This window comes from Lygodium microphyllum, chromosome 23 (genome assembly GCF_053477565.2).
Source record: "Lygodium microphyllum isolate KBCC chromosome 23, Lygodium_microphyllum_v1.1.10, whole genome shotgun sequence".
NCBI lineage: Eukaryota > Viridiplantae > Streptophyta > Polypodiopsida > Schizaeales > Lygodiaceae > Lygodium > Lygodium microphyllum.
The window spans coordinates 34,621,402-34,642,882 of NC_141157.1; the positions used below are offsets into that span (position 1 = coordinate 34,621,402).

The following is a 21,481-nucleotide window of genomic DNA, read 5'->3' on the forward strand; positions in this document are numbered from 1 at the left end:
GTCCTTAGTAGTTTACCTGTGGAGGAGGTGTCGCAACCAACTTCCTTGACAACTCCAGCACTTCCAAAGTGCCTAAAGCCTAGGCTGGAGGAGTTAAACACAAGGGAATTGGTTGAAGAGCTAGACTCTCCAAAGAGGGAGGCAGTTGTGCCCTCACAACCTAGCGAGGCTATTCAGCAGGACACGGCTATGTCCCACAAGGACACACTAGAGAAAGAGAATGCTGAGGCCCAACCAAGCACATCAATGGTTGACCTAGTACAAGGTCTGTAGTCGTTGAGAGATGCACCTTCATTGACCAAGAAAAAGAGGAGAAAACAGCGAAAACAAGAGCATTTACAGGTGGTTGTGGACCCCAAGAACATTGACACCAAGAACGCTGGAGAGCTGAGGAATAAAGCATCGAGTCCATCCACCAATGACCCCATTGACACCTCCTAATAGCGGTGAAACCTCAGGCACATCCATGTGCTCTGAAAAATCAAAGCAGTCGTTACCATCAACGGTTGCTTGCAACACTCAATCCGCCGACAATAGAACTCGCATTGACCAATCAAGAGTGGATACAACGATGTCACAATGGGGTGACAAATCTATACCAGTCACATCCAAGGAGAACCATAACGCAATGACAAAGCCTCAGGAGAAACATGGAAACCCTGAGAGCATAAGAAATCCTAATGTTGGCCAAACATGCTCGTCTAGACCTGAGCCGCCAGCTATGCTAAAGCCCAGGCAAACTCCTAGAACCTTGCATGAGATGGCAACTGAGCAAGCCCTCGTTGAACATAGAAGTATCACAGAATGCTTAACCGAGTTGGATGCCAAGCTCAAAGTATTTGCACGTGTCTATGTCTTGGCAGACATGGGCGCATTCCCTTAAGAGCAGCTTGAAGAATACTTGTCATTTTTCTTATCCTGGGAAGGGCAAGAACATCTTGACGAGCACTATAACAGGCTCATGTATGAACGCATGCAACTCATCTCTAACGAGGAAGCTGACGAACTACGCTTAACTGTCACATTCGATTATGTGCTCTGCCAACCAAATCTCTTAGAGATAGAGCAACTAAAGCGACTATCAGAGGGTCAAGTCAATTTGAACAACGTTGGTGTGAAAACCGCGTTGCAATGGCCGAACTAGGAGTCCAAATCATGACAGTCTCAGAGGAGCGATTGGCCAAATGGCGGTCTCAAAGAGAACCAACCTATGTGGCACCAACTTCCTTTCGAGTGGTGCTGACTGTCATTCGGGGTACGGACTTAGCTGAAACTAGCCAAGATAACTCTCTGTCTGATAAGGTTCTCACTGAGGAGGAGTTACATATTGCCAATAGACTCGGACAAGGTTCCATGCTACTCGATGTTGCAAAATATCTATCGGTATTGAGTAAGCTGCCACGAGTACTAGATGCATGTGCCACACTCCTGTACAATCCAGTGTTCTACAATTGGCTTTTATCCTCGTGAAGTGACATGGATTCGTAGATATGTATATAAATAAACAATGACTTTTGTGGCCCTGTATAGACAATGTCAACACACACAAGCAATGATAGTCAAGCACAGGGAGAAGAGTTGGGTTCAACAGGCTAAGCTCCTCATGTCCTCATTTAGAAATTGTGTGATCATTCCTGCCTCCAAGTGAAGGGCATGTAACCCTCATCACCACCATAGGAAGCTTTGACCAACATCTCTGAGGGTGTGGACACGATACTATCTCTTTCTATACACCTTTCCCCTTTATGGTCTATCCTTCTGAGGATGAGCCCTGTCCTGCTCCCTGACAACCAGTCCACGCAACTTAGCATAAGCTAAGATCTGCTAATGGCTGGAGGCCAAACGAACATCATCGCAGGGGCCATCCCTCTACTACAACCATTGCATGCCTCATCTCTTCCCTCCTCGTCATATGGGCTTGATAACCCACACTATAATCCCTTCCATGCCTAATCCTTGGTTCACATTTTGCAGGTCCCCCTATGTGGAAGACATGGAGCACCCATGGCAACTGGCTTGCAAAGACGCTCTCCGTCGTCGAAGGGAACATGCAGCACAAGCTTTTCCGCCGGTGCGCTACGTGCCTAGCCTCAAAAGTTATACAAAGAAACAAGGTCCCAAACGACACCGCCTCGGATGTAGACCGAAGAATCCCTAGGCTAGGGAAATAGAAGTTCAAAGGAGCACACAAGGCATGGCAACACCGGTTGTGCGAGCCCCCAACAGACGCTCGGGCACCAGGTGCTCAAAGACAGAAAGGGCAACTCGAGACAAGGAAGAATTCAATTCATTGTTCAAAAGCATTTTGGAAACGGTTGCGGCCAGAGACTACACCATTCAGGTCCCGGCCGACATCTTCCCTGCCCAACCTCACAGGAGCCCCTAACCAACAGAGCCTCAGTCACCTGACCACCCGAACTTACCCCGCCTTGTGCAAATAGAGTAGCTTCTATGATATGCAAGCAACTTAACAAAGGTCATCCTGCCATAACTTTTTTTCTTTTGATGGTTAAAGGGGCATGCTCCCCACTTGTACACACTTTTCTCACCTATTGCTAATATATGCCAAGTCTTTAACAAGCACCGAAATAGACATTGCAATCAACATCATAGGATTTTGAAAAAGTAATATATTGATATGATTGCATTTATTCATTGTACTTGACACATGCGACTTGCATATACTCTCATGAAGTGACAAGTGGATATAGAATGACACAGGCCTTCATGCGAACGTGTTCAATGCCCAAGTCACCGCAAGACCCCAACCTCACAAAGAACCGCGACAAAACCACGCTGCCGAATGCGAAGAATCACCCTTACCAGTGCCCACATCGCATAACCCAAAGCATAGTCATGGGCTACGCTCTCTTTTTGGGTCAAGCTCTGCAGTCGGCTCACAACAGTTATTACCTCAATTATACCAACATCGTGTGTCGCAAAGAGATTTGCAATATCTCAAGTGTATCTCCCCATCTCAACAATTGCTTCTCTAACAACGAGGCTAGGACACAATCATCACTGTAATATCCATTTTTTGAGCCTTCGAAGCTTGACATTTCCCAACCCATTGGGGCTGATAGCCTCAACTTATTGCAATGGTTGTACTCAGGCAAGTCAAAAAAAAAAAAAAAAAGCATAAGAAAAAAAACAGAAAAAAAAAACGAAAAGATAACAAGCACCCACGATCACAGCACAATACCTAGGAGTCCTCAAATTAAGTGCGTCCAGTGACCTTAGTCGGCTGGCTCCATCCCTAGTCCCCTAGCCCCTTAGCATCACCCACAATTGTTCAGGGCACACCAACCGCAGGACATACCTAGGGAGCTTGTCTCGCTTATGATTAGACATGTCACCCTAACCCATTCGCACGATTCCCGTGTCATTCGCTCTTCATCGACACCCAACTATGAACTCTTATCCTTTATCATCCTGCAAGCCCACCAAGAATCGTCATGTGCAAAATCCCCAACAAACCAACACTTGTGCTGGCCATCAATGCAATCCCCAACAAAGAACAGCCCTACCACCAACTCCAACAAACCCACCACCAGCCATCTAGGCCCCCAACGACCTTCCTCCACACCACCACCAACACTCCTTCACAGTAACCACCGACGTTCCTTCCACCCACGTCTTCAGTGCATGCCAAAGCTTGCTACCTATGACGGTGAGTGCCATGGAACTGACACTCGTCTAGGAGGGGGGTAATGTTAACCCTCAAACAAACGAAGGTGAAAAATCCGAAAAAGCTAAAGCAGAAGACAAAGTCCAAGGCAAAGTGAAACGGAAGACAAAGACGCACAAGGAGAAAAGTCCTAAATAAGGGAGAAAGGCGCGCAAGGAAAGCGCAAGTCAATACTTTTGTAAAAGAGCGCAAGCGCATCATGGTTTAATTCAAGGAGCGTCGAGCTCTCACCCGTGCAATTTATAAATGTAGACGGGCGGTGGAAAGGAAGCTAGAAAGATAGAATGACAATGGGAAAAAGGACCTAGGCCACGACCAGCCATGTAAAAAAGGGGATAAGGGGATAACCGCCCAAAAGGGATTTAGGGTTATGTATATAAAGTTCAAAAGTGAATGAGAAGCTCATTCTTGTGTGTGGCCAAAAGTGGCTCTCCTCTTCTTCTTCTTCTTCTTCTTGCTTGCTTGAGCTTGTGCTTGAGAGAGGGAGTGTAAGAATGTAAGGGAGTGAGTGTGTGAGGGTGAGGGACCAGGGAGGAGAAGCTCTCCATCTTCTCCTCTCTTCTTCTCTTCTCTTCTCTTCTCTTGTCTTACTCGCGACGATGGAGCTTGGAGCGTGGAGCTTGAGGATGGAGCTTTCTTGAAACTTGCACTTAGATCGTGAAGCTACCGGAGTGCGCGGGAGAGGAGGTAACTCGATCGGCATGGAGGTAAGCTCACTACACCTGTAGATATGGATGGCGCGTCGGCTATATAAGAGGTAGCCATTAGTACTCGGCTTGGAACGCTTGAACAATAAGCGGTCCGTGGGTCTTGGCAGTTGAGCGAAAGCTCCCACAGCCCATTCCCCTTCAAACTAAATATTTAATTTCTCAAGGAAAAGTAATTTGTGGAGGCAATCCATAGACAATGACTATCTGCAAATGATGATGCACTATCACTAAAGTTTAGATGGGAGAAATGCTTGATGAGTCACTTAGCTAGCCAAACACTATGGGGAAGAAAAGGGAGTGCAAAAAGAGGTCTACTTATGCAGCTACTTTGAAGGCTATATAATCCTTATTGAAAACACTTCAACACTATCCAAATGATTTAGGTCCGTATATTTGCTATTGTATAACAAGAGGACAAACACGTACGAGCTGCTAAAGTGCAACTTAAAGAAGCATGGGAGATGTTAGGTGATGGTACCTCTTCTTTGTTTGTCAATGCCCTTAAGACTAAGCATAAAAAGGAAAAAAGTATTAGTGTGGATGATTAAGATAGAAAGAGGATTATTGATGATGTAGCCATTACCAAAGTGTCCAAACAACATCTTGCTTCTATTGTGGTGAACCAACTAACCTTGAAGACTATAAGAGGAGAGCTTCTCTTTTCTTTTAGGATGTTGTGAAGCCTATTTCATCAAAGAAAGCACTTCTCCTTGAGTGACCTTTCACAAAAGAGGAGATTTAGTTTACCCTATATAGCATGAAGCATGGTATTACATACTTCTAAATGCTTTATAATATTGCACAATGACTAACAATGTATGATCATGTGGAATTGGGAAAAAAAAAACAAATAGTTCCCTAGGTATATGATTATTTTAGGTATTTGTGTAGTTATAGCAATTGAGGACATGACATGTCAGTATTCTAAATCAATGTTGCTAAAATCCAACTTGCACATCTACTTTAAATCTACTATGTATTTTTTAATGTTTGTGGATATTTGTAGGTATCTTGTATATTTAAAAGGAGAAGCCAATTAACACCTTAGCATTGATGAGGGTTGATTGGCATGACCTTTGGTTGGTTGGCCATAACTTATTAAACTTGGTAGATCTCTAGCCTCTCTAGACTCTTCTAGGTAGACATGGTTGCAAAAGGGAATTTCCTATGCCAAGTAGTCCATATCTACATTGCGACCAAAATTATAGAATTAGTGAGATCCTAGGATCTCTTGCAATCCCAAAATTGCTTACTTAACCACTGAACCTCTTTCTCATTTAATTAGAAGTTGTAGCTTAATGAATACCAAGCCAAATCCATATGCTCTAAGAGTAGGGATCATAAATCTCCAACTAATGCGATCATAGGCTTTGTGGAGGTCCATGTTGACCAAGACAGTTTGTCTTTAAGCTCAATGTGTCCTCCCATTAATGAAGCTAAACTATTTTGAATGTACAAATTGAGGTAGCAAGAACTTAATCCTTATGGCCAACACCTTGGCAAGGATCTTGTACACGAAGGGGAGCAACAATGCGCGGGCTTGCCTCTCTCCAATGATTTGGGCACCAACTTAACGAGTCCTCTATTGAACTTAGTTGGCAAGTGATTTTTTGATCCAATTGAGCACATTTACTAAATCATTAGAGTAGACATCCCATATGGTTTGGAAGAGCTTAACTAGTAAGCCCTCTAGGCCTAGGGTTTTCATTCTTTTGCTCATAGAAAATGAAGTTATCATATATAACACTTCAATCTCCCATCAAATGTGAATTATATTGAAGCATATCCTTACATTCTTTTGCATCTTAAAAATCATGCCCATATATACCACTCAAATCTCCAGTTCATTTTGTATCATGTGCAAAACCAAGAGTGTTTTTGAGGATTATTGACCCAAGTAACGTCAAAATTCTTGCCTGGACATCTTGTGAAGAAGGGGGAGGAGAGAGAAAGAATGTCATACTAGAGAGAGAGAGAGAGAGAGAGAGAGAGAGAGAGAGGGAGAGGGAGAGATTTATGGTAAATAAAAGGCCAAGATGCCCTATAACACCTTTCTCACTAGATTGGAGAGAGAGATTTATGGTAAATAAAAGTGGAATGAACTATAGAGGAGATGAAAAGATAAAAGAAACCTTGTGATCTATAACGAGATCTAGTCTTGCCAATAGAAATGGATTCGGGCATTAGCATGATGTGGAGTTTAGTTATCTCGAGCTCTCCCTAACAGGGTGCTGCAGAATTTACTCCAACACAGGGAGGGTGAAGTATCTTAAGGGTGAAGTGTCCGCATGAGCGTCTCCTATTATGGGCAATTCGACTTGAATGTGTTAGGGAGAGATAGCAAGCATGGTTTGTAAAGCTTAAATCTTTCTCCATGCTTAATTATCAAGAGCACACCTACATGGTCTTAGATATCTTGCTTGCAACTTCCATAATCTATCCTGTTGAAATGTCACATGCGAGACATTGCCATGGCTGAATCAAGACAAGTTAGTCCAGCAAGAACCACCAATGTCTAATAGCAAGCATACACAATGCAATCCCAACTGCATACAGATGTTCATTGAATATGTATGACCCACCACAAACCTGGATGGGCCTGTCACAATTATGGCCAAGTAAATTATATAAACATTTTCCTCCAGTGTAATTAAGCCATCCCCCTCCTCTTTCATCCCTTCCTCCCTGCCAGCATGTAGGTCATCTAATCCTCATCCTCCTTACATCTTCATTGTTAATAGATCATCTAATCCTCATCCTCCTTGCATCTTCGCCATGAGTTCCTCATCCTCCTTACATCTTCACGGTTATGTAATCCTCACGCTCCTTGCATCTTCACTATGAGTAGCTTTCCCACTCATGATGAAATTTGAACACCATTTGAATACATATGAAATTCTTATGTTTCTGAAAGCAAGGATCCCTAGAGAGTGTAACAGCCCAGTACTCTCCACTGTGATTACCCGGTCCAACAGTCAACACAAAAAGCCTATATCAAGCCAAAGCAGCTGCAACAAACAGTAAGAGCACAACCTCTTCACGTCAACAAAATATAAGAAAGCAGAATCAAAGTACACACATCACAGCAGTAGATTGAAATAATTTACAGCAGGACATGCTTAGGAGCAGCCAGACATGCTCAACAGACCTATACTGACCCAGGAAAGTCCATAACAGCAATTCCCAAAGGGGTGTTCAACATCCTAGTTCCCTGCCTCTCCAGGAAAGTGAGGAATCACAGAGCGAAATCTCAAACCTGCCCAATTCTAACCATGCCTAAGCTTTCAGTTCTGAAGCTGTCTTTGAGAGTGACTTTGTTTAAGAATATCAATCCTGCTAGAATAAGCAGCTTCCTGCTGGATTGGGTACCTATAAACAGGCATTGAAGATTTTTGCCTGGGTGCCTTGAAAGCAAGTCCAAAGGTTCTTTACCTTCTCCAGCACAATCAATGTATAACAGGGCCATGTTCAAGGTGACATATCTGCACAAACTTTGCAAAACATCAGTAGTAGTATTCCCAAAAGAGAGAATGAGCATATACTTATTTTACATGACCTTTTGATGCAGATATGCACTCATTTTACAAAACCTGCAAACACAACATATGAAAATACCCTTAAAAGGGGAAGAAGGGCTCAGACACGCAAATCGTCAGCACTAGTTTCATGCTTCAGGATCGAGAAATGTTTCGATCATCATAGCCCTCCTTAATAGACTCCTAACTTCACAGTTCTTGAATGCAACACATGATAGACAACCTAACAGTTGTGTAAATTTGATGCATTATGCATGCTTCATACAGACTCCTGTGAAGAAACAAAGACCACAACATCAAGCTCAGACCTAGAAGATGTATAGACTCATGCTCTCAACTATCAAAGCTCAAGCAATTCATCATGGGAATCAATGGATCAGTCCATTGACCTCTAATAGTAGGAAAAAAGAACTGCAATAGCTAGACAGAGAAGAGAGAATTTACACCCAACCTTGAGATGCCTACCCCCTCGGTTTAAGGAAGAGCACAGCATATACACATACACACTTATACCTCTAAACTAAGCACCTTGGCATGCACAACATATACACATACACACTTACACCTCGGTTTAAGGAAGAGCACAACATATACACATACACACTTATACCTCTAAACTAAGCACCTTGGCATGCAAACACAATTACACATACATATTTGTAAGGAAATTAGGAAATTATATTAACATGAACTCAACCATCACTAAAGCATTTCCAGGTCGTAGATTATGAGAGCCAGTTAAGTAAATGCAATGCACCTTGCTTTAATTGCACTCTCTCTCCTGCATCCCTGGTTGGAACCCCATATTGCTTTGCATGATACAGGCTTGAAAGCAGTGCCCATAGACTTGCAGAGATAATAAAGAAATTACCCTAACACAAAGGAATTTGGTGATTCCATCAAGTACTTTAAACCACGGCACTCCTCAAATACCATACCATTTCATTACCCTCTTGTCATTCTCTATTGCTGTCCTGAGGATATCATTGCTCTGATACAGGCCAACCAATCTCAAGTGCGTGATTATTTGTTCTCCTTTGTTATGCATAACAATAAGTTCTCATTCTATCTGAAAGGATACGTAATAGTGTGGTTGAGCTAAAAATGCATTAGCCTGATTTATAACAGCCCCGAAACATGCTTAATTAATGAATAAAACCTCTTATTTAAAAAGAAACATGATCATAGAGAGTTAGTGTCCCACATGCAAAACCCTAATTTGGGTGCCCCAAACTTTCTATAAATATCCATGCACCCCAATACTCTCCCTTAATCTCGTTTTTGCAAGTTTCAAGAGCCGTATCTCTACCGCCCACAACCCATTCACGGAGGACATCACGGTCAGAGCTTCCACCAACCACCTGCTACCATCTAGGGCCTGATTCCAACCCTCTCTCCGTGCTTTCAACTATCACCAGATCCCAAGAGCTGTTGCCTACAGTTGGGTGCTGTCACCTATAGTTGGTTGTTGTCGCCATCAGCTGGCAGCTGTTGCCCTGATCTCTCCTCTGAATGCTGCATTTGCAGTTTCTGGCTGCCGCCCTATCATTCTCTCACCACTGTCTGCTACGTTTGCACCTAACAACTGTCGTGCAGATTTTCTCTCTCCTCAAGTACCTGGGTTTTGACCCTGAACCATACCACAGCTCCTTGCATGCATCTCTCTCTCTCTCTCTCTCTCTCTCTCTCTCTCTCTCTCTCGCACTATCGTCTACATCAAATCCAGCCTTCCTTGGCTGCATTTACTAGTGTTCAATACTCAAAGGCTGCCTTTGGTGCAATTCAAGATCCGTTCGGAGTACGACACACACTACAACTCATAACCTCTTTGGGATAGGACTTGTCGCATCAATTTGGATCATGAGCTCCAAAATTTCAAAATCACAGACAAGGATGACTTGAAAGTCAAGTTGGCTAAGTATCAGTGTCTCCTCGCTCAGTTCTAAACCACCAGGGCTCCTAAGTCCTCTGACAATTAGGTTATCCTATTCCTTAACAAGCTACCAAGAAAATATTTCCATTTTGTGTAGCAAGTAATTTCACAACCTCAGATACCCACATTTTATGAGTTTTGAGTGTCAATTGTTGTGTTACGCACACTTGTTCAATCAATTTCATAGCACATCCTCGATAGAGGGGACTCTAGTTGCATCTTCTCAAAGGGGGCAACAGGGCAAGGACACACAAAACTCACATCAAAATCCAAATCCAATTAGGGCTAATGAATCCCAAGGAACCAATCAATGTTCACTTAAACCTGGATGGCAAAATGTACCTAAAAAGAATAGATCTTGTCAAGCCATTACGATAACGAGCGTCAATCTAAGGCAAGATACACTTAGCCAAAATCCAAGAATCATACCCCCGCACCCCAATCAGGTAACCCCCAACAAGGGAAGCAAGGTGGTGGCAACCCTCAGAAGGGGCAATGGAGAGGCTAGACCAACGCTACCACGAGTCTATCATCCTAGTTGGCAAAGTACTCAAGTCCAAATGGTTTATCCGATTGGTCTCCAGAGGCTCATATCATCTCCTTAGAAGCATCCGATACGAATCTCGTTCACATTTGCGAGTTGCCTCCTTATGAGGTGCTTGCAAAGGTCCACTCATCCCAATTGAGCACATCAATACTTATTTGGCTTGTGGACAGTGGAGCTACCCATCATACGACTCCCAAAGCAAGCATTTTCATTTCCTGAGATTGTCCGCATAGGAAACAAATCCTTGACCGATCAAGATTCAGGCCTAGGATCGCATCAGTTTTCCCACTAACCTGGGTCCAAATCTCACTTTGTTGGATGATGTCTATCATGTCCCCCCAGCTTGGAGTGAACTTGTTGTCTGATCAGTAACTTTGACAATTGGGACGAGCAGTTTTCTTCATAGCGACCACACTCAAGGTCCTAGACTCTCATACTCGTTTAGTCATAGCTCGCGACACAGCACAACCTAATGACCTTTACCACATGACACACTTTCTTATCAAGCCGACTGCCAACGATTCAAAGTTTCATCGCTTCCAAGCTTTGGCCACTATACGAGAGCCCATGGACTCTGAGCATCTTTGGTATTTTCACTTGGTCTTGGCTACGACTCTCTTTATGAGTTGTAATGTCAAGGGATGGTTGAGGGCCTTCCACACCTACAACTCTCTCGAGAGGTCTATAAGCATGTCAGCTAGGTAAGCAGCATCGTACACCCTTTGCTCAACAGTCTATCACTTGTGATGTTGAATCCCTTCGGTTCATTCATGTAGCTCTTCGTGGTCCCACATCCACTGCCACCTTGAATGGTGCATTGTACCTTTTAATAGTGGATGATTTCTCTAGATAAATGTTGATGCACTTCCTCAGGCACAAGTCCAACGCTTTTACTTATTTCAATGCTTAAGTGTTGCTAGTTCATAACCAGACTCGTCATCATGTGGGTACTATGAGGAGTGATTCTGATGGTGGTTTTACCTCCCACGAGTTTTCTAAGTTTCTATAGAAGCAAGGCATTGTACACCCACTCACCTGTACCAACTCCCTTGCATAGAACGGAGTCATGGAGCATAGGAACCGAGGTGTCCTGAATATGGCACGCTCTATGTTGTTCCCAACACAGCTCCCTGAGCGCCTTTGGGTCAAGGCTATTAACACTTCATTGTACATCCTCAACCGATATCCAACAACGCCGGTCCCTAAAAAGACTCCAGAAAAGGCAATTTTTGGCTCTCGACCTGTTATTTCTCACTTTAGAGTTTTCGATAGTCATGCTTATGCGCACACTCTTGATGACAAGATAGGAAAGCTCACCCCTCGAGTTGATCTCTTGATATTCGTGGGCTATTCTTCCAAAGCAAAAGCCTATCGTTTGCTCAATCCTTGAATGAACAAGGTGATCGTTCTGAGGAATGTCATCTTTGATGAGAGAGACATCATGTAATCCTCTGCACTTTCGTCCACCTTCACTCATGTCATTTGAGATTGTGCCTACTGAGCCGGGTCTACTGCCTGCTCCTGCCCTTCCTGCAAATACTTCAACTCCCAAGTCTCCTCTGTGCAACCCATTACCTCACTGGTACCAACAAACCATGCGGGATTCGAGGATCCTTCCACCGGATTTCACTCTAGAGGACCCTAGAAGGTCTGCTCGGCTCACCCCTCAAGCTTCATATGCATCACTAATTACAACTAATTACATTGCATATTAGTTTGTGCTTTGTAGTACAATTGGTTTTGTGCTTTTTGCGTTTAGAGCATTTCTTCATAAGTGTAGCTTCGGTGATTATTAGAAGAGCTTGGTTGTTCTCAAACAAATCCTACTATAGTGCACTGAGACAATGAGAGTTACATTGCTTGGCATGGAATCCTGCATAATGCATTCCATGCTTGATTAAAGCACATTGAGATCTAGTATCAATTTATTCAAAAGAAGAATGAGGATAAGACCACTAATGTGGTACAGTGACAAAGGATAACTTGGCACATTTGTTTACGAAGGCTCAAGCTGTTCTTCAACAACACTCCAAATCCCTGAGCTTTGTGCCCCATCCAAAATCTAAGAGGGGGTAGTAGAGATTTATTCATCCCCTGGACAAACATTGGCAATTTACTATTGTATAGTTAGTACTCTCAAGCATAGTTACGCATTTGCTATTTTCAAGTTGAACAATTCTATGCAGTTGCAAGTTTATTTCCAACATTCTCGAATAGTTAGGCAAGCTAAACATACTGCATAGGATGCCATGTGGCATTTACATTTATTGTACAACATTTTATGCATTATTTTATTGCTACGATAACTTCTTTGTAGCAATCGACTGACCTAGTTATTTTATTTGTATTTTTCTCACCTATTTATAGACTCACTTGTCCCAATCATCCCATTCATCCACAACAAGCTTCTACATTCTATTGTCTCTTTTCTCTCTCCCTTTTCTCTTGTATTCCTTTATCTTTTAGTCCGGTTATATGCTTCCACATTCATTGCACTTTGAAAAGGTGTTAGGTGGTACCTGACATCAAATTTGGGCCTAGACCAATTTATTGGCCACTAATGTCAATGGTGATATTAAAGACAATGCATTAATTAATTAATTAATTAATGTCGATCTAAGGTTTAATAACTGCTCGAGGATACTTAGGAGACAAAGTGGCTTGACTAATTTAGTTGTTGGCTAGTGAAATTACTTTTCTATGTCCTAAAATAATCATCAAATTAATTTTCAAAATTATTATCCTAAAATTGTATTTAATAAGCTGGATAATACTGAAAAATAAAAACAGAAGACTATCACTCGGCAAAACTTGCCTATGAAAGTGATAAAAACGTTTTTGAGGCTAGGAGAGAGAGAGGGTCGTTCAAGCCTTGTCTAAGCTTAGCGAGAGAGAGACAAAACAGAGAAAGAAGACTATCATACTGCATCAATTGACAAGCGATTTCCAACTAGCAAGAGACCCTCCAGGAGCTACTGACATATCCAAAACAGACTAAAACAGTAGATGACGGCAATTTGAGAACAATTTCAATTAGACAACATCTTAGTTGGGGTGTTCCATCAATGGAAACAATTTTCATGGCTGTCTAGACAAGGCAACAATTGATTTCTTCTATTTTCTTACGATGGAAGTCTCGATTCTCTTTCTTCACCATTCTCTCTCATCCTCCGATTCTCTCTCAAGTTATCTCATCCAAATCCAACCATTTGAGTTATTAAAGGTGGAGATTTTGGTTAATCTCCAATGTAAACCCTAACTTACAACAAAAATTATGGTTTGATAACTGCCTCACGATACATGTTCAAAATTGAGGGCCTAGAGGCTAGGACTTAAATTTCAATAGCTAAAATTAAAGAATTTCAAATTGGTTTGAATACTTGTTAGTCCTTTATGACAAGGGGTACTTGGATTAGCAGAGGAGATTAGAGTATCTCAATTGTACTCCATCCGTTTGCAATTGAAGATAAAGAAATACCACAAGGGGCGTCAGTTTTGGAACCAACAAGTTGTCCATTGTCCAAGATTTAAGTGATAAAGTGTGCATTTCAACTTATATGATTTGTTTACTTCCTATAATTATTCTTAAATCAAGTTACTACCACCGTATTCAAGAAGGAAAGCTCGTTTCGAATACTAAGTGACACAAATTGATAAAGCTTGCTTTAAACAAAAACTTTGGTAAGTACAAGTGCAGCGTATCCCGAAACGGCGTTTCAGTAGGTCCGAAATAGACTGGGCGCTTCGGATCGGGACGGAAGGGAGCACGCCGTTTCGGGATCCTACGGCCCGGCCCTGTTTCGCGTGGTTATCCAACGCCGAAACTCATTTTCCTTCCCGACTTCGTGTCACTCGCACAGCTCTCGCCCCGACCCTCCTCCTCGAACCTGCAGCAGCCAGCTCTCGCCTCCTCTTCCTCTTCCCCTTTCTCTTCCTCTTCCCCTTCTTCTTCCTCTAAGCTCTCCTTCTCCTCCTCCTCATCATGGCGCTGGACCCATATTGGAGGCACGTCACTCCAATCAAGGGATAGGGCTCCGGCGGATCAAAGAAGTGGCGGTGCAACTATTGTGGATTGGAGAAATCGGGGAGTGTAGCGCGCATGAAAGACCACTTGGCTTGCGTTCCCAACAAAGACATCGGGCCTTGCGTAAATGTGCCAGCAGAAGTAACTTTAAGTCTCCATCTTTGGCGCCGAAAGCGTATGGGTATTGAGCTAGAAGAGGATGAATCAATACCACATGGGGCTAATGAAGCACAACTGGGGCAAAGAGAGGCTAGTGGACCTAGTGGCACTAGCCAAATTGGAGGTGCCAATGGCCCATCAAAAAGAAGTCCATCCATATCTGTATCGGGTCTAAGTGCAAAAAGAACCCCGTTGCCATCTTCTACTGGTGGTGGGCAGAAGGGCTCCTTGCATGGTACAAGTATCCATGCAGGACTTCAGAGGCAGGCAATTGTAGAGGCAACTAGGAAACTCACACACTTATTTATTCGATGTGCTATCCCTTTCAATGTGGCCACTCACATCAATGGAAGAAGACAATCAGGGCAGCAAGCCGCATAGGGTGTAAGTGGAAAGGTCCATCTACAGATGCATTACGCACACAGGAGCTTTGAAAGGAGAAAGCATCTATAGAGCCTCAATTGGAGCCCTTGAAAGAGACATGGGTGAAATATGGATGCACAATATTATGCGATGGATGCTCGGATGTGTGTCGAAGAAATGTTTACAATGTTTTGGTGTCTTCATGTAAAGACACCATGTTCATTAAGGCCATCGATGCCTCTGCCTCAGGTCTTACCATCACAGGAGCTTTCATTTGGGAGCATATGTGACAGGTCATCATGGACATAGGAGTCCAAAATGTGATGCAGATGGTGAGAGATAATGGAAGCAATTGTGTGTCTATGGGACGTATGCTTGAGGAGGAGTTTCCTAGCATAGTATGGACTCCATGTGCATCCCATTGCCTTGACTTACTTATTGAAGATGTTGAGCAAATATCTTGGGTGGATGACATTTTCAAGACGGCAACAAGCATGGAAAGATTTGTGAAGAAGAGACCATCCGTCACAAGCATGTTTCGAGCCAATAGCACACTTGAGCTATTGAAGCCCTTCACCACTAGATTTGCTTATATGTTTATTGTAGTGGAGAGGTTAATACGGGTCCGCGTCCAAATTTGATACGGACCATTGCATGCCAAGAATGGCTTACATGGAGTGAGAGAGTCTCCAAAGGCTCTTGCTTTTAGATGCAATATTTTAAATGAGAGTTGGTGGATCGAGACAAAGGCATTGGTGAAAAGTCTCACTCCTATTTACATTGTATTGCGCATCACTGATATGGAGGGGAGTACTTTGGAGCTTCTATATGAGTATATGGATAAAATTGACGAGGCCTTGCTTCGCAACAGCTTTTTGCTCCAAGACAAGTAAGTTTTTGTTTAACTTTTACACATGTAATTATTTGGTATTAACGACTCCTTGATGATTGATCATTATTCTAACTTCTAAGTTTTTAACATATTTTATCTATAGGGTTGATGAGATTCGTGCAGCGTGAAATGCACGATGGGATTGGTTCCATAAACCAATCCATATTGTCGCACATATCTTGCATCCCCTTTGGCGTAGCGAGGAGCAATACACTAGCAAGGAGTTAGAGGAGGGCTTCATGGAGTATATGAGGCGCCTCACAAGGGATGATATAGATATGATGAGAAGAGTAGAGGATGATTTGCTGGCATTCCGCAATCATTCTCTTCATTTTGGCTGACCCACAGCTAGGCTTTGAGAGACACAGCTTCAACCTGTCTCTTGGTGGGAAAAATATAGCAATTATGCTCCTACTTTGGTATGTGACTGGTGACTTTAATATTTTGAATCTTGATTATCTAATGCATTATGCAATCTAGGTAACAAGTTCTATAATCTATTGCCCACTCAAATGTTAATTTTGCGGAATGCATATTAGCAACTGCCAATTACTTAACCTCAATCTCTTAAATTTGAATAGAAACGCATTGTCATTCGGGTTTTCTTGCAAGATTGTAGTTTAGGCCCTGTTGAGAGGAACTGAAGCACATGGATCCTCTTCCACACCAAAAAGAGAAACAAGCTCACAACTGCTCAGTTGGAGCGTTTGGTGTTTTGCCATTGCAATCTCTAGCTTCTTGAGAGGACCGCTCTGTCCCCTGAGCCTTCACAGGTAAATTGGTAATGATTAGTATTATGTATAATTAACTTTTTAACCTTGAGTCCTTGACACTTGACATTGCTAATTTGCTTGGAAGTTGGATTGTAAATTGTGATATGTATGAAGTTTGAACATTGAACATATTGAATCTCCTCTGATATGATATATATTTATCTCGTTCACCTTTACAGGTGAATGTTGACAAGATTGATATAGAGAAGGTGCGTGACATTCGGCAGATACCATAGGAGGAGCGGGATATCTACTCCATGCTCTATGAGAAGCTATCGGTACCAGTGCATGAGACTCGTGCATAGAGGAGGGTTAGAGTGAGGGCCACACGTAGTCGTGCATCACAAGCAGAGTCAGAGCCAAAGCCTGAGGATGAGGCTGAGGTTGCTTCATTAACTTCTCAATCAAAGACCTCGGAGTCGGACGAGGAGATACTACACAGGTCCTCAGAGTCCAGAATCCGGATGACTCCTGATATACAGGAGTCAGTTTAGCAATGTAGAGTCCAGACTAGAGTTGTCGGTTGTTCATTGATGTTGATACTTATAGCCTCACTGAACTTTGGAGTTTTGATAGATAATAGATTATTCACATGACATAGTTACTATCATTGTATCTTGATCCCACTTATTATGCATCTTGATTCTTATTCCATTGTTCTTAATGTCAGTCTTCACTACTCTTTAAAGTTTAGATCATTGATTATTCATGAGTCATAAATTCTAATTCATTTTATTGCCTTATATTTTGAAAATTGAGTCTTAATTGTGTTAAGCTGTCTTAAGTTTCAACCATTGAGTCCTCAATCTTAACTCCTCAATCTTCACTCATGAGTCGTGATTCGTGACTCGTAAAATATATAATGAATCATGATTTTAATCATATGACATGAAGACTCAAAGTTTTGTATGAACTTTGAATACATATTATTGTAGAAATTGATATATTTACATACCCATATATTACTGTATTTTTTTTAGTGTAAAATCTGAATCGCCATTTTCCCGTTTCCAAAATTTGGCCGAAACTCCGAAACTCTGATTTTTCCCATTTCGGGACACTAATTAGTCCTTAATAAGACTTTTGGTGATCTAATTTCAGCTAAAATATTGAAATTACAAAACATAGCATAGAATTAAGAAATTAGATCCTAGTTCGATTAAAGGTAGGTTACAAGCCAAAGTTTTAGTATAACATGTGGTCTAAGTTCTAGACTATGCAATAGCTCTATCTACTCTTAAAAAACATATATATATGTCTAAACACCTTGGCACCAACTTCAAAAAATAGCATGTCAAAGGGCTCCCCTACCCACCACTTAAAGAACCTATTTTCCTAATCACTACCTATGACTTATCACCAAGCCACTTATAAACTAACCCCAATGTGATCGCCACGTCATCACCACGCCATCATTAGTAGTCGTATCATGCAAGGTCATCTCCCACCTATGAGCCTTGGATCTGAGTCTAGAGGACATTAAGAGCTCTAATAATGTATTCGTTCAACACTTCATTTGTCCCAGAAATTTTAGGTGGACATCCTTCCTAATATTTGTCACCTTTAAGCATAGAAACAGGGAACAATCGTTCCGGCCTATAGAAACGGCCTAACGTGTTTCAGACACTTGGATGAGACGAAACGGCCAAGGAATGTTCCCTGCCATTCCCAAGGCTATTCCTTGCCGTTCCCTATTTGGAAGCCATTTCAGGCCTGTTAACCAAACATTTACGTTTTTTCACGTTTTTTCTTTTTGCTTATATCGCACTCCTACCACATGTTCACCCATCTCCATCGCCTAATGTTTACTCTCTCTCTCTCTCTCTCTCTCTCTCTCTCTCTCTCTCTCTCTCTCTCTCACACACACATTGAATATTCAAAGTGTCAAGACAACCCACAAGCCAATCAAGAGTCCATGCAAAGTTCAAATTTGATGAATTATGAACACTTGCAAATCACAATCAAATTTCAGTCTACTCTCGGTTCCAAGGTAATCATCCATTTATATTGTCTAATTTCAAGGGAAACTAGGATAATTAGAGCAATTCAAAGCAATTTGGAGCTATGGGGATAATCGAGTCAATTTTGGGACATTCGGGTCAATTTGGAGCATTGAAGGGTATTGTGGCAATTAGAGGGACATTCTTTGGGGCAACTTGGTCATGCAGGGCATATTTGGGGCACTTAAGCCATGTGTCGTTTTTCCCGTTCCTGTTCCTCCACCTTGGACATTTCCCCCGAAATAGGGGGTCCTGTTCCCATTCCTGCTTCCCATTCCACGTAACTATGCCTTGAAGCCTTTTTCTCTCATTTCCGGGCAAGCATTTATTGCAAATGTTTAGTACCTAGCTGAGCATTTGTTTCTTATTTCTAACAAATTAATGTTTCCCTTCCTCTCTTTCCAAATATAAGACATGCAGCAAAGTGCATGAAGAACACGCTTCATGAAAATCAGTACTCTATTCAACACAATCAATATGGAAATATAGCTTCACTCAAACTAAAAGTCATAGATAAGCATACTGACCTGAATTACACCACCAGCCGTTATTTGCCATCGCAAAGCCTGAAGATGCAATCCATCCTGAACAACTCACACCTTATAGAACTTACACTCTAACAAATACATATTTCAAAGCATGGATTGTCAAACATGAGATACAAAATAACATCAAAACCCAGCTGTTGATGTTAAAACAAAATCCAACAAGTTGCTGACCTGCATCAATAGGGCATGTCACTTGTGGAGCCCAACTTGTTGGGGACTTGTGCACTCTTGCTTTGCATGTGCCACCATTAGATAAGCATCATTCTGTATATTCATGAAAAGACTCGACACAAGGGGTTCAACTGCCAAATATTGTGATCCATAAAGAGCCCGGGATTATGTACGCTGTATTTGGAAGTTTTACTTCAGCATGTGAGGATAAATAAATCGATGAGACGGGCTTGAACTAAGCATATTTTATGCAGATATTAAATCCAGGTCAGTTTGTAACAACCCACAGTTTTGTCTGGATACATCTTTTGTGAACTGTCATAGAATTCCTCTTAATGTAGCTGGAGGCCAAAATATCAAGCCTGGCCATCCACAAGCTGGCTGTCTGTCAACACGGCTGAACCTACAGCCAGTTGAGGCACATACCCTTTGTAAAACAACAATCTTGTGAGACTGTGTAGCTTACCGTAGAATTGATACTGGCTGGAACTTGAATTCCCCACTGAAAATTCATGTACTTTACTGTTCACTTCGACACATGCCTTACCCACCTTCTTGAATACCCCTCTAGATCTCTTCAGAGCTTGTAACTGGTTAGCTGCCCTCCACATCTCATGCTCCTCATATATGCTAGCCATTAGTGTGTACAAAGAAGCATCATTTGGGTCCAAAAGAACAAGTTCATCAAAGCAAAACCGTGCAACCTCTACATTGCCGTAAGTTTTGCAGCAGGTAAGCAAAGATGTCAACAATATGCTATCTGGTTGGACCAGCATGCTTCGAATGAAACCAACAGCTTCGTCGAGGCATCCAGCACGACCTAGCAGGTCAACCATGCAGCTATAGTGCTCAACAGTTGGTGTAATACCAAACTTGTCTCTCATGGCTTTGAAATACCAACGGCCCTCTTCCAACAAGCCAATATGACTGCATGCTGCTAGAACACTAGTGAGCAATGTATGATCAGGCTTCACATCTTCTTGTTGCATAGCCTGAAAACATAGCACAACTGCATCAAAGTGGCCATGGCAAGTATAGCCTGCAACCATTGCACCCCATGATATGATGTTATGACTAGGCAGACCTTTAAACACTTTGTAAGCCTCCTCTAAACTTCCACATTTAGAATACATATCCAAAAGTGTGTTGCCAACTTCAAGTTCCACAACCAGTTCTGTTTTAATAATATGATCGTGAATAAATCTACCTTGTTCAATGGCTGCAATAGTCGCACATGCTTTCAAAATGCACAGAAGTATGGCTCTGTTTGGTTCAAACCCCTCTAGTTGCATCCTCTCAAAGAGTTCGAGTGTTGCCAGACTGTAGCCATGTTGGTTATAACCTGCCATCATTGCACCCCAAGAGACCACATTTCGTTGAGACATTCTATCAAACACTTTGCGAGCCTCTTGAACACTACCACATTTAGAATACACATCAACAAGACAACTTCCAAGAATAACATCACATTCGAGCTTATTTGCGCCGATCTGATCATGGATGAGTCTGACCTGTGCTAATGCACCTGTGCTGCTGCCTGCTTTGAGAACTGACAGGAAAGTGACTCTATCTGGACTTGCACCCTTCTGCTGCATTTGCTGGTAAAGGGCAATGGCTTCTTTACACTCTCCAAGCTCAGTGTGGGCTGAAATGATGGTGTTCCAAGTGTAGACACTCGGTTTCGAGACCAGTGAGAAGACTTTTCGCGCTTCCGGCAGGCTGCTGGGGCAATGGCTTCTTTACACTCTCCAAGCTCAGTGTGGGCTGAAATGATGGTGTTCCAAGTGTAGACACTCGGTTTCGAGACCAGTGAGAAGACTTTTCGCGCTTCCGGCAGGCTGCTGCAGGCAGCAAAGAGACGTATGACATGGTCTATCAATATGGATACGGAGTCAAGCCCGAGAATGATCATGTGGGAGTACAGGCACATGCCCTTGGCCAGGTCCCTCTGTTTGAGGCATGCCTGCAGGAGCTGGTACATGATATTTCTGAAGATTGGTATTCTCTGCTGGACGAGCTGGTGAATGACCGATAGTGTCCTGTCCAGGTCATGGCCATGGCAGATTTTACTCATGGAGGCCTTCCAGGCAGGGCAGGCACCTTTGGACCAGCGCTGGGGGATTTCAACGGGACAAGG

The 21,481-nt window shown here is 42.5% G+C and overlaps 1 protein-coding gene and 1 non-coding gene across 2 annotated transcripts; both read right to left on the bottom strand.

Annotated features, from left to right (window-relative positions):
• Nucleotides 1-6,293: 6,293 nt before the first annotated feature.
• Nucleotides 6,294-21,063, bottom strand: LOC148016049 (pentatricopeptide repeat-containing protein At3g26782, mitochondrial-like). Its single transcript, XM_087664862.1, has 5 exons — nucleotides 20,552-21,063; nucleotides 19,345-20,383; nucleotides 19,153-19,209; nucleotides 7,506-7,880; nucleotides 6,294-7,406 (listed from the first exon to the last, which is right to left on the bottom strand). Exons 1-2 carry the CDS (start codon nucleotides 20,937-20,939, stop codon nucleotides 19,701-19,703), a joined length of 1,071 nt encoding a protein of 356 aa, XP_087520988.1. The 5' UTR covers nucleotides 20,940-21,063; the 3' UTR covers nucleotides 6,294-7,406; nucleotides 7,506-7,880; nucleotides 19,153-19,209; nucleotides 19,345-19,700.
• Nucleotides 8,030-8,103, bottom strand: LOC148016050 (small nucleolar RNA snoR126). The gene has a single exon (XR_015688241.1). It is a non-coding gene; the product is annotated as a small nucleolar RNA snoR126 (small nucleolar RNA).
• Nucleotides 21,064-21,481: the final 418 nt, after the last annotated feature.

Bases quoted from the DNA above. Each gene is read 5' to 3' on its own strand.
- LOC148016049 (XM_087664862.1), bottom strand. From the start codon at position 20,939: ATGCAGCAGAAGGGTGCAAGTCCAGATAGAGTCACTTTCCTGTCAGTT. The intron at 20,384-20,551 runs GTAGATTTATTC...CAATGGTTGCAG, and splicing joins TATTGCAGCCATTGAACAAG to GCTATACTTGCCATGGCCAC.